This window comes from Emydura macquarii, unplaced genomic scaffold, assembly GCF_026122565.2.
Source record: "Emydura macquarii macquarii isolate MOO-44397 ecotype Brisbane River unplaced genomic scaffold, CSIRO-AGI_Emac_v2 contig_1045, whole genome shotgun sequence".
NCBI classification, from domain to species: Eukaryota; Metazoa; Chordata; order Testudines; family Chelidae; genus Emydura; species Emydura macquarii.
In genome coordinates, this window is record NW_027131182.1 from 5,092,354 (window position 1) to 5,109,078 (window position 16,725).

General features: G+C 40.2%; 1 protein-coding gene across 2 annotated transcripts in view; it reads right to left on the reverse strand.

Annotated features, from left to right (window-relative positions):
* The window catches only part of MYO5B (myosin VB), a 364,799-nt gene that overhangs the window by 104,784 nt on the left and 243,290 nt on the right, over positions 1-16,725 (reverse strand). For both annotated transcript variants that reach the window (XM_067545400.1, XM_067545401.1), the window contains 3 exons: positions 12,100-12,186; positions 2,034-2,145; positions 86-297 (listed from right to left, as the gene is read on the reverse strand). In XM_067545400.1, coding sequence (XP_067401501.1) covers positions 86-297; positions 2,034-2,145; positions 12,100-12,186 — 411 coding nt within the window. The remainder of the gene's footprint in view (positions 1-85; positions 298-2,033; positions 2,146-12,099; positions 12,187-16,725) is intronic.

The window sequence follows — 16,725 nt, forward strand, 5'->3', positions numbered from 1 at the left end:
ATGATTGAGTAGTTCCAATAAGAGAGCTGGAACTATTCACCACTCTATAGTTCCCAGCAGGTCATTCTCTGGAGATGATGCTTACCTGCGAGCCAGGTGTCCTCGTGTATACCTCTGGATTGTTATTGCAGCTTCTCTCATCCTTCTGTACTTCACCCTCTGCAGCCAGCCCCGCACCATCTTCTGTATCATGATAGTAGCAGCTCTGAATTTATCTGCCCGCAGTTTCTCCAGATATGCCACCTGGCCTGCACGGAAAAAGATCTTGGTCCGTCCAAACTGGAACTTGTCAGGATCCTTTTCAAAAGCATAAAGGAAATGGAGTTAAGATAAACATTATCCTAAGGGATCTATGCATTTGATCAGCATATAAGGATAACAATAGTGAATAATATTTACCAATTCAATTCCCATATCCCTTCAACTGGGTTAAACAAACTTTATCCCACAATACCAGTTTCTGCATATAACACTGAGCCTCACTTCTTTAATCCTACAGTCCTGATTTTCACATATTTGCACTAACAGCTGGCACAGGCTAAGGATCAAATCCCAGTCCCACGGAAGTCAATGGGAGTTGTGCAATTTATGGGGATTTGTCCTAATTATGAATTAACAGGGATTATGAAGGTTTGCCACCTTGCTCTGGAACACAGATGGTGTTTTCAGACCCAGGGGCACCCCCTCATGTAATATCACAACCACGTGGGGAAGGGCTTGGGCACTGCTGGACCTTGGTCCTTGATGTTTTCAGCTTCTGTATTTCCCTGCTTGCTAGTCAATGAATATGCAAGCTGGATTTAAACACTTCCTTGGCATGTTATCTTCTCTGATAGGGACACACATTTCCCAAAAAAAGGGTGAAAAACAAAAGTTTGTTCTTCATTTTGACAAAGCTTAAGAGATGGACCAGAACCAACATCTCAGATCCAAAGACTCCCAAACCATGTCTGGGAAACGACAATAGTGTCAAAATCTCAACCCAGATCTGTGCCAACATTCTAAAAGTGGCCCCACTTCTTATAAACAGGCTAAGCCAAACCCACAGTCTGAGCGTGTATTCAAAATCTAGACACAAAAGCTGCATTTTGCAACTTTAGAAAAAAAATCAAGTCTGTGATCCTGCAAAGATTTACACACGTGCTTTAATTTACCCACTGCAAGTAGCCCCATTGACTTCAATAGGACTGCTCAGTGAATAAAGTTGAGCCTTTGCAGGACTGGGACCCCAAGCAAACAAACAACCTGTTCTCAGCAACAAAAAAGGACTCGGAAATAAAAATCTAATCAAGGATCCCAAGTGAGCAGAGAGAAATTATTGGAAAATATCCTTAAATTGAAAAATGAACACAAATGGTCCCAATGAGCCTGAGTAATAACAAACTGAACCTCACTCAGCGAGATCTTGTTAATGTTGAAAAAAGAGGACAGAACAAATAAATAACTGGAAAAAAATTCCACTGCCTAGACTGTTCTCATAGTATGTGACCATTAAGAATTTCCTGTGCAGCAGACACATCATGTTTGTTGTATTTTCCCTTCATCATTTGTATGGGAAGGTGATTGATAACTGGCTTTGGGGTATATCTGCAATGAGAGATAGGTCCTTTAGCCACCCTTTCTCTTGACCTTGAGGAGGTTTCCTCCTGCTGTACACAGTGTGAGAAGCTGGGACTCTGATTTTATTCCAATAGCTGCTAGCCAAAAAGAGGGAAACAGAATGGGTTTTGTGGGGATAGTAAATCACCATCCTCTACTGTCCATGAATGAGCTGTGGAATTCAACTGCACAAAAAGGCTTTTTCAGATTGAATGCAATCAATAGATCTCATGCGATGTCTCATTTAGTCTCATTATTCCTTGTGAGATGGCTTGACTGGAAGAATCTCCCAAGTGCCTGAGGCACAATCAGCATTTGCAGTTACAGACGGTACAGACGGGGAGGAAGGAAAAAGGAGGTGAGCTGAGATATTATCAATGTTAAAAGCTTCTATGCTTTAATGATTGTTTCTGAAGCTTCAATCCCAAGCTCACCTTAATGAGGTTTTCCAGCAGTGTTTTACAGATCAGCTTCTTGTCATTTTTAGAGATCTCCCTCTTTTTCATAAGAACTCGATACCTATTGAAAAAGTCATGGTAGGACCACCTGAAAGCGAAGCATAGATAAAATTAAACAGGGCACTGGGTTTCATTTATTCATCCAAGGTTTAGAATTAGAGCTTAACTAAAACCAAACCTTGAATCCAAACCTCTTCACATTTGGAGGAGGAGAGGAGAGGAGAGGAGAGGAGAGAATGGGGTTTTAAATGAGGTCTGAACCCAACCCCATCTGGATCTGGATCGGGTTGGAAGGTGCTCCAGAATACCAGACTTCTGCCTAAACTTGAGAAAACACACTTATTGGCCTGATTCGTATTTACACTAAGGCCACTTTCTACTGCTTTGGCACCATGAAAGAGTCAGAGTAGAAATACATTAAATAAGAGTTTAGAAGTCTGTCCAACTTGGTGCACCCAGAAGTTGATCTATGCTTTTTTTTATATATATATATGCATGCACAAAATCCAAGCAATTCTTTCTATTTTTCCCATCCAATCAAAATGTAACATTCGAGGGCTCAATTTCAAACAAAAAAACACACCAGCTGCACAACACTCATGACCAACCCTCCTGATAAAAAAATATTTTCCCCTAGTGAAATACATTTCAGTATCAAGCTGCCATAGGTGTTTGTAAATCAAAGTAAAAAAAGATTGTGGAAAATGCCTTTAAAGAAAAGTGCTCCTCAATATTGTCTATAATTCTCTGTAATAAAATTTTTCTTTGATAGTGAAAATGTCTACTGCCCACAATAGTTAAACACTGAACTTTCCATTCTAGCCCACCTTTATCGTTAGCCTATTTCTCAAAGAAATTTTGAGATGCAAATTTTCAATGCTCTTTCTCAGGTGATTTGTTACAGAAAGTTTCACAAAATAGACTTAAACATAACAACCGCCATAATGGGTCAGACTAATGGTCCATCTAGCCCAGTATCCTGTCTTTCAACAGTGGCAAATGACAGGTGCTTCATAGGGAATGAAGAGAACAGGTAATCATCAAGTGATCCATCCTATTGGCCATAATCAGCCTCTGGCAAACAGCAATCCCTGCCCATCCTGGCTAATAGCCATTGATGGATCTATCCGCCATGAACTTTAGTCCTTTTTTGAATCCTGTTACAGTCTTGGTCTTCACAACATCCTCTGGCAAGGAGTTCCGCTGGTTGACTGTGTGTTGTGTGAAGAAATTCTTCCTTTTGTTCGTTTTAAACCTGTTGCTTATTAATTTCATTTGGTGATCCCTAGTTTTTGTGTTATGAGAAGGAGTAAACAATGCTTCCTTATTTACTTTCTCCACACCAGTCGTGATGTTGTAGACCTCCATCATATCCCCCCTTCGTCGTTTCTTTTCCAAGCTGAAAAGTCCCAGTTTTATTAATCTCTCCTCATATGGAAGCTTTTCCATACTCCTAATCATTTTAATTGCCCTTTTCTGCATCTTTTCCAATTTCAATATTTTATTTCTTTTTGAGATGGAGTGACCAGATCTCTCAACTTTTGTGTTATTTTGATGTACAAAGAGTTGACTGGGTATAGGCTGAACGTTTTCTTTTCCTAAAGGTTCTTGGCATGGGGAGAGATTGTATATGTGCATCGCTCACAGCAACTTGATAGACCATAACTACCACACAGAAATATGGATAAGCTGCAAACTGTTCTATGGAGACCCTGACACCATACACTATAATGGTTTCTGCCATCTGCTAAGCACAGAGTTTTATTTAAGGGGAGAACCTATAGGAAGTGACAAATGGAGACACTCCAGTGCCATATGATATAATCATTTAAGAGATCCACATCGTTTAACTCAATAAAACACACAAAAGAGGTCAAATAGTAAACTTACTTCAGGAATCATGACCTCTTTGGAACATGTGGGATGCACATTGAATATAATTTTTGCCATGGGTTATTTTAGAAATAGCCCGCTAAGATATAGCTCCTCTTGTTTCGTGTTACCATGCCATAGCACAGCAGATTTGCCTTTCCATAATTGTTAAACCTTCTGATTAGTGCTGCCTGAAATTATCCGTGAATCTAATATCAAGAACTATTCCCTAGAATGTGAGAGTGAAATGTTCACCTGAGAAAGCAAGCAAAAAAGAAAGAATATTTAAAAAAATCCTTTATAAAAGAACAGCAAATAGGGTATTACCTGTAGCCAAATTAATTCACAGATCAGGTTTCTCTAAAGACTCTGCAAAGCAGATAAAGGCATATTATGAAAAATGATTCTGTCTACAGGGATGCCCTTGAAACATTTCAATTATGAATGTTTAATGTCTGTAAAATTTAGCAGCTGTGATGTTACACAAAACTGGTACAAAACTGCAGTATGTAACAGACAGCTCAGATTAACAAAAAAAGCAGGAGTGAAATGTCAGGGATATTTAAGTGATAACCAAAATTGCTTCTGACTAGATAAGGTAATTCACAGAAATTCTAAAGGACTGGTTGATGTGTGTCAGAAGTCACCAATTCTAAACTTTAGGGTTGTTTTTTTGTTTTTTTTTTTTTTTTAAAAACACACATAGAGCCAGCCTTCCTTCATTAACAAATGTATGTATTTTAGTTTAGTTTAGTTTTTTAAAGGAAGGATGGCTCTCTGTATTTCATAGGCCATAAAAGGTGAACATTTAAAATAACCAGTTAGCTCTGGCAACACTAATGACTATTACAACATTGGTGTGAACACTTCTAAAAAACATTCTTGAGAGGATTTTACAATTTTTCCTAGAGGCAATAAGTCCAAGAGGATGAACTTGAGAGTATCTGGACATTTGCAGTTACTGGCCGGAGCTCATGGATGCATCACAGCCTGTCCTAGATGAGGAATTCAATAGCTTAAGTGAATCCTACAATTCCGTCAGAACTGACAGAATTGTGTTAATCCCCAATAAAATGTCTGGGTTTAGTCTAAAATGCCAGACTCACATTAAACTAGACAAACACTATTCATTTTGGTCTGCGATTGTTCAAAATAAATTCACTCGTTCTTGTGTTACATTTCATAGAAGAAGCTCAGTGTAATTTCCCCAGATGAGATAGGAGTTAAACTAATTGAAATCCTTGCCATCAAAACCCCTACATCTCTGACTTTGCTTATTGAAGGGGAAACCTCAAGACAAATTCATGGTGATTAAGGGGGAAAAAATCCTCTTTGACATGTCTGTCACTGGGAATGCAGGGCTTCCACCTGGGTTGGAATGGCTGAGTCGAGGCATGCTGTGTTTAGTAGATCCCTAAAAGTTGAAAACAAATTCTTCTGGCAAATTAAATTTGGAGACGAAAAGTAGTGAGACAAAGGAAGGCAGAGAAAAGCTTTCATGCCGTATTTTCATTGTTGCTGTGAAGCTAACAAGGAATGTTAATACAAACGGAAGTGTCTGGTCCAGACTAGGAGGCAACAGTAAGGATATATGTACACTGCCATTAAAAATCCCACAGCAGACCCATGGCAGCTGACTCAGACTCATAGGGTTTAGGTTAAGGGGCTATTTAATTGTAGTGTAGATGTTCAGGTTTGGGCTGGAGCATGGGGTCTAGGAGCTTGCGAGGTGGGAGGGTCCCAGAGTTTGTGCTGCAGTTGAGCCCGAATGACTACAGCATAATTAAACAGCCATTTAATCCAAACCCCACAAGCCTGAGTCAGCTGGCATGGGCCAGCTGCAAGTGTCTAACTGCAGTGTAGACATAGCATTAGTTGTGGAGATGGGGCTTAGAGTTTGGGGTGAAGGCCAAGTCAGGAGTGGGTGTTCAGATTTGATGGTGCCAAAAATAAAATAGTTCTTGCAAGATTTTGGTCCAAATTATCAGAAATACCACAAATACCTGTCATATTCTGAGCTGGAAAACAGGCCCAATTCCAGTTTTGGAACTGAACTGGGACGAAAGCCTACTAGGACAGGTTTGGAGAGTCAAATACAAATGCCCCATAACCAAAATTTGCAGCAGGCTAAATTAGAGAGCTTCCGCTCATCTCTGAACAAAGGGAACTCTACCTGGGGTAAACAATAAGGAACAAACATTGGAAGTTAATTGTTGCTAATATGTGGCATTTATAGGGCTTGACATGTTCCAAGCACTTGATAAATAATAAATAGTAAGTATTTAATCCTCACAGCACCTCCTGCATGGCAGACAAGTATCATGAGCTCCGTTGTACAGGGAAAGAATATTCCAGAGGTTGGGAAACTGGCCTGAGACTCAGGAGACCCAGGTTCAATTTCCTGTTCTGACACAAACTTTCCATATGACCTTGGGCAAGTCACTTGGCCTGTCTGTGCTGCAATTTTGTACATGTAAAATGGGAATAATAGTACTTCCCTGTCTCACAGGGGTGTTGTGAGCATAACTACATTAAGACTGTGAGGCACTCAGATACTATGACAAATGGGCAAAGAGTAAAGTACCTTTTTGATAGATTATACAGTGTGGAAACTGAACCAGATGGTTGAGAGATGTGCCCAAGAGCCCAGTGTCAGAGCTGTTTTCTAGATCCATGCTTAAATCACTAGACCACACCTCCCTCAGTGCATTCACAGACTGACTGATCATGTACAGAATTCTTGCAAACTGAGCAGTCTGAATCTGCAGGGCCCGTTACTTCATTCAAGCCACCAGTATTAGCCAGGGACTCAGTAATACTCTTAATAAATGGGTGCCATTAATACTTAAATGCTGAGAGGATAAGAGAACAACTATGACAGATAAAGTATCATCTTATAAAGTTCTCAAGTTCAAAGATTCCTGAAAGAGATCTTGTTAGTGTTGATGGAGCAACACATTGCTTTGACTTCTTATTTTCTCTAGATTAATCTTCATTGCAAGCAGCTTCTAAAAAGCAGACAAATGGTTTTATAGTGGAAAGACATGTTCCATACTTTAAACATAAAAGCTGATGATGGATATCCTATTCATTTCTCTAGGACAGCGCATTCATCATAGTGGTTTATGTACATAATAATGTACATATTTCTAAACCACTGTGTAGCACTTCAAATTGGATGATACATTTTCATTTTATATCAAATACTTGCAGAACACAGGTTTCATTAAAATGATAAATACAGCAAAGCATATCCTACATCAAAGATGGGGGAACTGCCAACCTCTTTCTTGTGGTGGAGTTTATTTTCTTCTTTATATTGTCTGAAAAACTGTATTAGATTTTTTAAGAATTGAGTGAAAACTCACCCCACAAATAAAACATTCAGAGTAGTGACTATCGGAGTGCCACAGTGACAAAAGCAAAACATTTAATGTCAAAATATTAGCTATTTCATTCCAGGACATTTCACTCCCAAAAATATCCCTTGTAATGAAATGTTGACAAAAAATGTTCAGGTGTGCATGAAAATGTGAAAATAGCATTTTCTCCTGTTAATGAGAAAATTTCTCTAAGACAAAATTTTTCATTTTGAGAATTGAAATTCTGTCTTGAAAATAGAAGTATTCTATTGTGGAAAACAGCCCAGTTCTGCAAGTGCTAAATGAAATGCAAACATCTTGCAGTTCAAGGATTTAAAATGGTGCATGACTATTTCGAATGGACTTTAGTCCCAATCCTACATGACTAAAGGGTTGTAAGATCAAGTTTCTAGCAGTAACCTCTTCCCTATCATTTATTTCAAAGACAATGTCTGCAATTTGAAATCATGCAATCTACATGAATGATTTCTACATATTGTGATTTTATGCTGTGTTTAAAGTCACGAAAGTGACCATGTGAATCTGAAACCAAAAGAAATAATAAAGATTACATTTCCAGTGGTATCAGATTTTGATTTTAAGTAACGTTTGTCAAATTAGTTCATACAGTCAGTTTAAACGTACAGATTACTCACTACGGAGGATTTTCATTATATATAGAATCTATTAGTCTTGCTTGTCAGTTAATGTGAATACCAATAATCAAGGATAATAAAAAAAAGACTTACAGAACTTGAAGCTACTACCTTGTATATAGCACAGATATACTATTGTATATATTCACCTTCCAGAAATGTTAGGATAGCCACATTAAGAGTAGGTCTACACAGCGTTTTGGAGAAAGTGAGAGCAAGCCTCCCAGCCCGGGTCGACAGACTAGCTACACAGACAAGGCTTTCAAGTTGCAGCTTGAGCTGGAGCTCAGGGTCTGAAGCCTAGCGAGGGGCTCACTCCAAAATGCTGTGCAGACATATTGTCAATGTCCTGAATTTAAAATTGGAGCGGTCACTTGGATGAGGATTGAAAACTGAAGAGCTGTTCAGTTTTGCACCTCTTCAGAGTAAACCAATAGCATCAGACAAGATGAAGACATGGATGCTACCTGTATTAAAAAATTAACAGCCATGGACAGCGTGGGAAAGAGGTGCTCATAACCAAAAGCACAACTGTCCATCCATATGCCCGTGAAGCTGCCCGACCGGGTGCCAGCTCATGCCAAGATCCTCATGTTGCAGTGAAACACTGACAAATGCATCGCTGGAGCCAGTCTGGCTCACCTGTGTGTTAGCATTGTTACAATAGGCATGGGCATTGTAAGAATGCATTTAGATTTTACTGAATGCTTGCGAGTTGCTGCATGTATTAATCTCACTTATAGCATCTGTATCCCATAGTATAAGGTAGTATTTCAGTGCTTGCGCTGTAAGCCTCTGTAACAAAGGCAGGCTAGGAAAAGGATGACTGAGAGCCAGGCCAGGTCAGAGACTGACCAGAGGGATGGGCCAATGAGGACTGAAGGTCTGGCTGAGAGTCACCTCCCACAGCCAGCAGGCGGCAAAAAGGAGATGATGGATAAAATGACTGGGACAAAGAGGGGCCAGGTAGATAAGGAAACCTATGTGGAAGCCAAACAGGCTAAGGAAGGGACCCAGACCCTGGAGGAGAGAGTGCTGGGGGATTCAGTGGGCCAGATAGAAGAGCTACAGGGGAAGCTGGTAGCTACTGAACAAACACTGTGGATCACAATGAAGGAGAAGGAGGATGTGCATCTACGCTTAAAGGATGCTGAGAAGCAGCGAGAGACCATGAAAGGCCATCTCCAGGTAGTGCAGAGCATGAGGCATCCCTACCCCCGAGGCTGTAGGCTCAAGAGGGAGGGTGTGTGATGGGGTGCCTACCCCTCACTGGCCAGGAAAGGCCTAAGAGGGCCCTTAGGGAGGCTGTACAAATGGTAGCCAATGGGAACGGGTTACGTAGCAGCCAATCAGACTCCAGGAGGCTAGTATAAAAGGGAGCTGCAGAACAGAGCAAGGACAGTGACTCCCAGGAGCTCAAAGAGGGAGAACTGACAGCACCCTGGACAGAGCAGTGGCTGGCTGCTGGTACTCAGCAGAGCCAAGCACCCTGAAGTAAGGGTACAGAAAGTACTAGGACTGTGGGAAAGTGGCCCAGAGAAATCCACTGAGGAGTTGGCGGAGAGGCAGTGAAAGGCTGTCACATACAGGGTCCCTGGGCCGGGACCCGAAGTAATGGGAGGGCTTGGTTTCCCTCTGCCCCCCCACCCCCGATCGCCATAGGAGTGTTGGCAGGACTGCGGTCGCCATGGTGGGAAGTGGCTAGAATGGACTGCAGAATCCTCCAGAAGGCGGGGAGGAACACGGATTGTGACTCAGCCGTAGGGCTGAATAACGAGGAGGGTCCAACGGAGACAGGACGGAGGGGGACACTGCAGAGAGGGGCGTCTCCCCAGCCGAGAGCTGATTCCCCAGATAGTCAGTAGAAGGCGCCCAGGCGGTAAGATGAACCATGATAAATGTCTGAAGAGTTTACACTTGATAATTGGTTGGTGAAATCCAAGTATAGAACTCAGCTAATCTGGGGGTTTGTGCCCTGCTTCCTTACAGAATGTCCTGCGTTGGCACTCACTCTTGAGCCACTGCAGGACCGCTTGACATGTGGATAAAGGTTTCTTTGCCTTATGAGTTTTTCAGGGCAGTGGTTGCCTTTATGTACAGTGCCTCTCACAAGGGGGCCCTGATCTCTGTTTGGGCCATTAGGAGCTACTAAAATGTAAACAACTACTTTTAAAAATATCCTTTTCAGTGGATAAATGCATTTTAAAATGCATCTAAAAGACTCGACTAGACTAGACTGCATGGATCAAATGCTGGACACGCAGTGCAAAGCTGGAGAAATCAGGCCTTACACAAGGGATCTCTATGGGAGGTCAATTCTCTCCTTCACTCACTGGGAACAGAGAATGACTGCCTGCAGCTGCTCTGAAGCCACTAAGAGAACCCATGTGCAACCATAAATACAAAGATCCATCTGCTCCAGGTGAGTATTTATGCCAGCTGATCGATGTGGTCGCAAAACCAAGACCCTTCTGCTGTGCTGCAGAACTCTACCGCATGGCTTGCCAGCAGCATGTACTCCCCTCGTGTCCCTCCCCTTCATAAAGAAACCATGGCTGATCCACGATCTTAGTACCTCCCACACATAAGAGGGCAGAGGCAGGATTTGGCCCTTCATAAACATGATTTTAAAGGTGCTTGGCTCATTTTGATCTTTTAATCTTAGAGATCACAGAATTTCAGGCCTCCTCATCTTACCAGTAGCTTATATAGCACCCTTTATGGAAAAGTCTCAGATAATTTAATAGGGTGGACCCAATAGTCAAATAGGTTTGCACAACCTTTTAGAATTCTAGAGAAGGGATGTAATTTTCTATTCAATTCTACAGCATGCTTCTAAAGTCTTATAGAAAGGATGCAATTTTCTTTCAATTTCTATAGGACTTTTCCATAAAGATCCATCTGAGTGAACTAAAGTGGACGGTAGACCTTCCTGTTTTCATTGTTTGTTTGTCCAAATGAATGGCGGGAATTCCTTCTGGATGTCAGAAAACACCATGAAGATTAAATAATCGGCAGTACCACTACTCGAGAGGTCTAATGGCTTTGCTCTATAATAGCTGGCATAAATTCTCAGGACCTATTTCTTGCTGCTTACAGGCATGCAGGGGTTGAGAGGTTGAGAGTGAACTTTAAGGCAGCACATTTCTCCCAAAGGACAGGGACAGGGCGTTCAACATCCTGGTTAACTGACTATTTTGGAAGCATATTTATAACTCCTTTGTTCCATATAAAAAGGCTGATCACTATGCTGATATTAACACAAAACTGCCCAACAATAAAGCAGACCTGATGCATTTTCAAAATTATTTGCCCTTGTCATCTTCAGGCCGGATTTAGAGTTTCAACTTTTGAATTTACTGGGCTTTAAGTTCAAATCTTATCAATGAGAATCAAATTACCTATTACCTTTCTTCTTTTTAAATGCAAAAAGTTTGATGCCTGATATTATATGTGGACTATAACAATGATTTAAAAGATCCATTCCCTCCATGTGTATATACTGAAACAAACAGATCCTTTTTTGGCTGCAATTACTGTTATAGCAGATGTCTGAAGCCTAAGAACAAAGCAATACATGTAGGTCTGTGCATATGCATGGGGATCTTTTCCAGAGTGAGCTTTGGGTGAATGCAAAGGGAATCCTTCCTTATAGGCAACACTAACTTCTGAACAAGAATAACATGTTTAGAACTATAATCAGCCCGAGAGAAAAACTCCATTATTATTTCATGTTATCCATCTCTGTACGGGATCAAATCCAAATTGCTATCAACTTCTCACCAGCCACACAGCGCATTTTTGGAGATTTTATTATTCATGGTTCCTTGCTAATTAACATCACCACATGAAATTATTTCTTAGTGCAGATGGAAAACAAGTGAAATTCTGAGCTCAATAAACTGAACATACTCTATGGTTGGTTTATATTTCACCTCGTGACTTGACAATGAACTTCTCAGAACTGAAGATTCCAGGAGCTGGTGGAATTTTTATAATAAAGAAGGAAAATCCTACTTTGGAAGCAAGCAAAGGCTAATATTAAATCCCATTTATACTGAAAACACTGCCATTCCCCCCCTCCAAGTGCCAAATTCACTGAATAAAGCAGGTGACATAGTATAACACAAGGTGTCTTTGGCAATACAGTACCTGGATGGGTAACCAGCTGCACTGATGCGGATGGTCTCCAACACACCGCAGGCTCTTAACTGCTGGACTGCTCTCTTTGGATCAAATCTGCAATTACATTTTATAATGATACAGATGAGCACAGTTTCCCACTCCATGCATAAAATGAAAATAAATCTAGCGGTAGAGTACCCGGAGGCAGCGACAAGAATATTTACAATGGCAACCTTTCTAATGCAGCTGGGTTTAATTTCCTTACACACACAGCACGTACAGAAAGAAACTCTGTGCCATTTACATTCACCAGCATGTTGGGAGAGCTGAATTTGCTGTAGCCTGGAACCCCTTGATTAGAATTCTTTGAGAAGGTGGATTAACATTTGTCTTGCACAACATTGTTAAAGGTTTTCAGGAGAAAGAGCCAAGTTGCTGGCTAACAGAAAAGATAGACATCGCAGGGCAATTTTTATCCACAATTATTTCTACGCAAATTTCAGTGTAGCCACTCGTTACTACCGCATTCTGATTTGGTGACAGAATGCACAGGTTCCTTGTCCATTTGTATATTTCTGGATGGACATGCTTTTAAAGTGAAATGGTTATCACATTGGAAACAAACACCCACTCAGCCAGCCAGGACTCAAAAAAAGAACAGCAGAATCTGGCATAAAGAATCTCCATGGGCCATATCCTACCTTTCTGGGTAAATCAACACAGAAGTTAAGATGAAAGAGGGATGTGATGACTGCACCACGTCACAATCTAAGATAACAAGCAGCACAGGCTGCTTTTCTGCATAGCCAGAAAACCCATTAATCTGAGGTTGACAAGATGCTACGTTTTATAACAACAGTATAAATAAGGCTGCTCTGTAAAGGGCAATGACATTCTTAGGGAAAGACAAGATCTGCTTCAATATGAAAAAAGTTCTGTACAACTGATACCAAACAAAATAATGATCAGATCCCACTTAACTGGCTGTGGAAACCATACAAATTTAATGTGGTTTAGGAGCCTTAGCAAAATTCCACTGGAACTAAGATTGTCTTAGACTGCACAGGGACATATTCTATTCTGGTTCAGGGCATTGAACCCACTTTGAGATCAGCCAGTGTTCATATAGAGCAAGGAGGGCGGATAGAGTCCATTTTCCTCATCAGGTGCACACAGAGATCCTGATTCTCCACCCTTTGGCACCAGACACCGCATTTCAATGGGGCTGCGCTGCAGTAAAACAGGTGCAGTGGAGCAGAGATTCCTCGATGCCCAGGTCAGAATGCACCATTGTGATCATCTAATCTGATCTCCTGTATAACACAGGCCATAGAACTTCTTCCCCAAACTAATTCCTAGAGCACATCTAGAAAAACATCTAATCTTGATTTTAAAATGGCCCATTAAAGAGAATCCACACAACTCCCAGTAAATTATTCCAGTGTTTAAGTACCCTCAATTGTTTTTTAAAAAAAATTACGTCTTATTTCATGAATAAGTCTGAATATGTCTAGCTTCAACTCCCAGCCATTGGATCATATTATTTATCGTCTGCTAGACTAAAGAGCCCATTATTAAATATTTGTTCCCCATATAGATACTGACAGACGGTAATCAAGTCACCCTTTAACTCTCTCTCTTTGTTAAGCTAAACAGATTGAGCTCCTTGTGTCAATCACTATGAGGCATGTAAGCTTTCTTGTGGTTCTTCTCTGATCCCTCTCCAATTTATCAGTATCCTTCTTGAATTGTGAGCACACAGTATTACAACAGAGGTCGCACCAGTGCCAAATATAGAGATTAAATGACCTCTCTACTGCTTCTCAAGATTCCCGTTTATGCATCCAAGAATTGCATTAGCCCTTTTGGCCACAGAGTCGCCCCGGGAGTTTGCGTTCAGCTGATTATCTATCACAACGTCCAAATCTTTTTCAGAGTCACTGCTTCCGAGGATAGATTCCCGCATCCTGTAAGTATGGCCTACATTCTTTGCTTAAAGATGTATACGTTTACATTTAGCCATATTAAAACATATATTGTTTGCTTGTGCCCAGATAACCAAGCGATTCATATTGTTCTGTATCAGTGACCTGTCCGCTTATTATTTATCAGTCCCCCAATTTTTATGTCATCTGCAAAGTTTATCAGTGATGATTTTATGTTTGCTTCCAGTTAATTGATAAAAATATTAAATAAAGTAGGGCCAAGAACCGATCCCAGTGAGACCCTGCTAGAAACACACCCACTCAGTGATGGCCCCTCATTTACAATTACATTTTGACACCTATCAGTTAGTCAGCTTTTAATCTATTTAATATGTGCCACGTAAATACTATATCATTTTTCTCTTTTAATCAAAATATTGTGTAGTATCAAGTCAAATCCTTATAGAATTCTATTACATCAACGCTGTTACCTTTACCAACCAAACTGCCATCTCATCAACAAAAGATATCAACTTTGTTTGACAGGACCTATTTTTGATAAACCTACATTGATTGGCAATAATTATATTATACTTCTTTAATGTTTTATTGATCAAGTCCTGTAACTGTAGCTCCACTATCTTGCCCGGGATCAATGTCAGACTGAGAGGCCTGCTATTACCCATGTCATCCTGTTTACTCTTTTTAAATATTGACACAACATTAGCTTTCTTCCAGACTTCTAGACCCTCCCCAGAGCTCCAAGACTTATTGAAAATCAACATTAATGGCCCAGTGAGTTCCTAAGCCAGCTCTTTTAAAACTTTTGGATTTTGCGAGTTATTTGGACCTATTGATTTAAAAGCGTCTAATTTTAATAGCTGCTGTTTAACATCTAACAGCCCCATAATTCTCAGTACCATTAGTGCCACAAATTGCCATATTCTGGCCTTGGAAGGTACTTGGATTGGAAACTATCCTTATACTATGGTGATGGGCAACCTTACAGAAATACCTCTGGGTAGCATCTGTTTATTTCAGACACTACCCTAACTGCGTACAGTAAGAATAGATCCCGATACATACGTTGGGATTCTGAATGCCCCTAATGTTTAAGTCTGGAGATCAAGAATTCCTGAACAATTCTTAAATACACTGTGCAAGAGCAGTGTAAGAAATATTTTCTGCATTTTTCAACTCGTCAGTGCTGTCAAGGCCACAGCGAGTGATCCATTATAATACCATGAACAAAAAGGCAAGAAAAAGAGCAGAAGTTTAGCCTGTCACTCACTCCAGACAAGAATCCAAGGGGGTACAATTTTAATAGTAGTAGTAATGGTAGCAACTTTCATCTTGGAGGATCCCAGAGCAATTTATGCTGTATATAAAGAAATTTCTCTGAAATGGAGCTGCCTGCTCTACACCACAGTCACCTTGGGGATGGAACATAACACTCAGTCTTCCCCAGTAACCCTATTCAGCATAGGAAGAGTCAGATAACCTCTCCAACTAAACTATACAGGGAACTTTGGATTGGTAGATTATATTCACTCAAAATAATATTTGGCCAAGTTACTTGGGTTAACTCACTCTTCGCTAGCAAAAAAGTGTTCTGGGGTGTATGACATCTGAGTGATCAAGAACTTGGCTTTTCCATCTCAACATTAAGCAACTTCAGTATAATCTAAGGTACAAGTTACAAACACAACTCCTAGATGTAGCTACTTGGGGCTGTAGTTGTAACCATGCTCTACATTTCACTACACTATAAATAAATAAATAAAATCATCTAGAGTAAAAAAATAAACAATCGCACAGACGGGGGCTGTTATCACCTCTTACCTTAGCTGGGTCAATGACGACTTAATAAAAAAAAATTTCCTCCATTTTTATTATAAAAGCTCACTTTTTTCTTGACTTGGGAGGCAGAAAGGTCTAGTGGATTGAACATAAGTGGCCTGAGCACCCAACAACTTCCACAGAAGTCAACAAGTGTTTCATGGAAGAAGTCATTGGGAGCTTGAAAATGAGGCTACCTATTTAAGTACCTAAATGTGGATTTAGGAAGTTAACTTTAGGCTACTACATTTAAAAATCATAGCCTTAACCTTTCTTTGCCTCAGTTTCCTCATCTATAAATTACACATAAAATTACTTGTCTACCTAACCTGGATGTTGGGAAAAATTAAGTTAATATTTGTACAGCGCTTTGAAAATAGAAAGGACAAGATTTTCAGACTTGAAGCCGATAGGTCTATGGCTGCTCAGCACCTCTGAAATTCAGTCTACGTTTATGTAGGTGCCTAACTAGCAATTTAGAAGGGAAATATTCAAAGGCACAAATAAGAGCTAGATGCCCAACTTCCATTTGTGCCTTTGAAAATCTCCTCCTAAGTGGCCAACGTTAGACACATCAGTTTGAAAATTTTGGCCGAAGTGCTTTGCAAGCCTTATTCTTAAATTTCTGCAGCTTCTTTCGTGCTGGAAATCTGACACCTAAGTGTTTTATTCCTGAACTAATGTTCAATAAACTAGATTTGTAGGGAAAAAAGTTAAAATTCAGATTCTGAATATCTCATTTTAGCAAGAATTAAAATAATTATATATTAATATAAGAAGGTCTAAGGAGATGAAGTTTTTGAATAAAAGGTCCATGTTCTGATATGAACGTTCAACATTACATAACTGTGATATAAGATCACATTTTAGTGGCACTGCACCCCCTCAC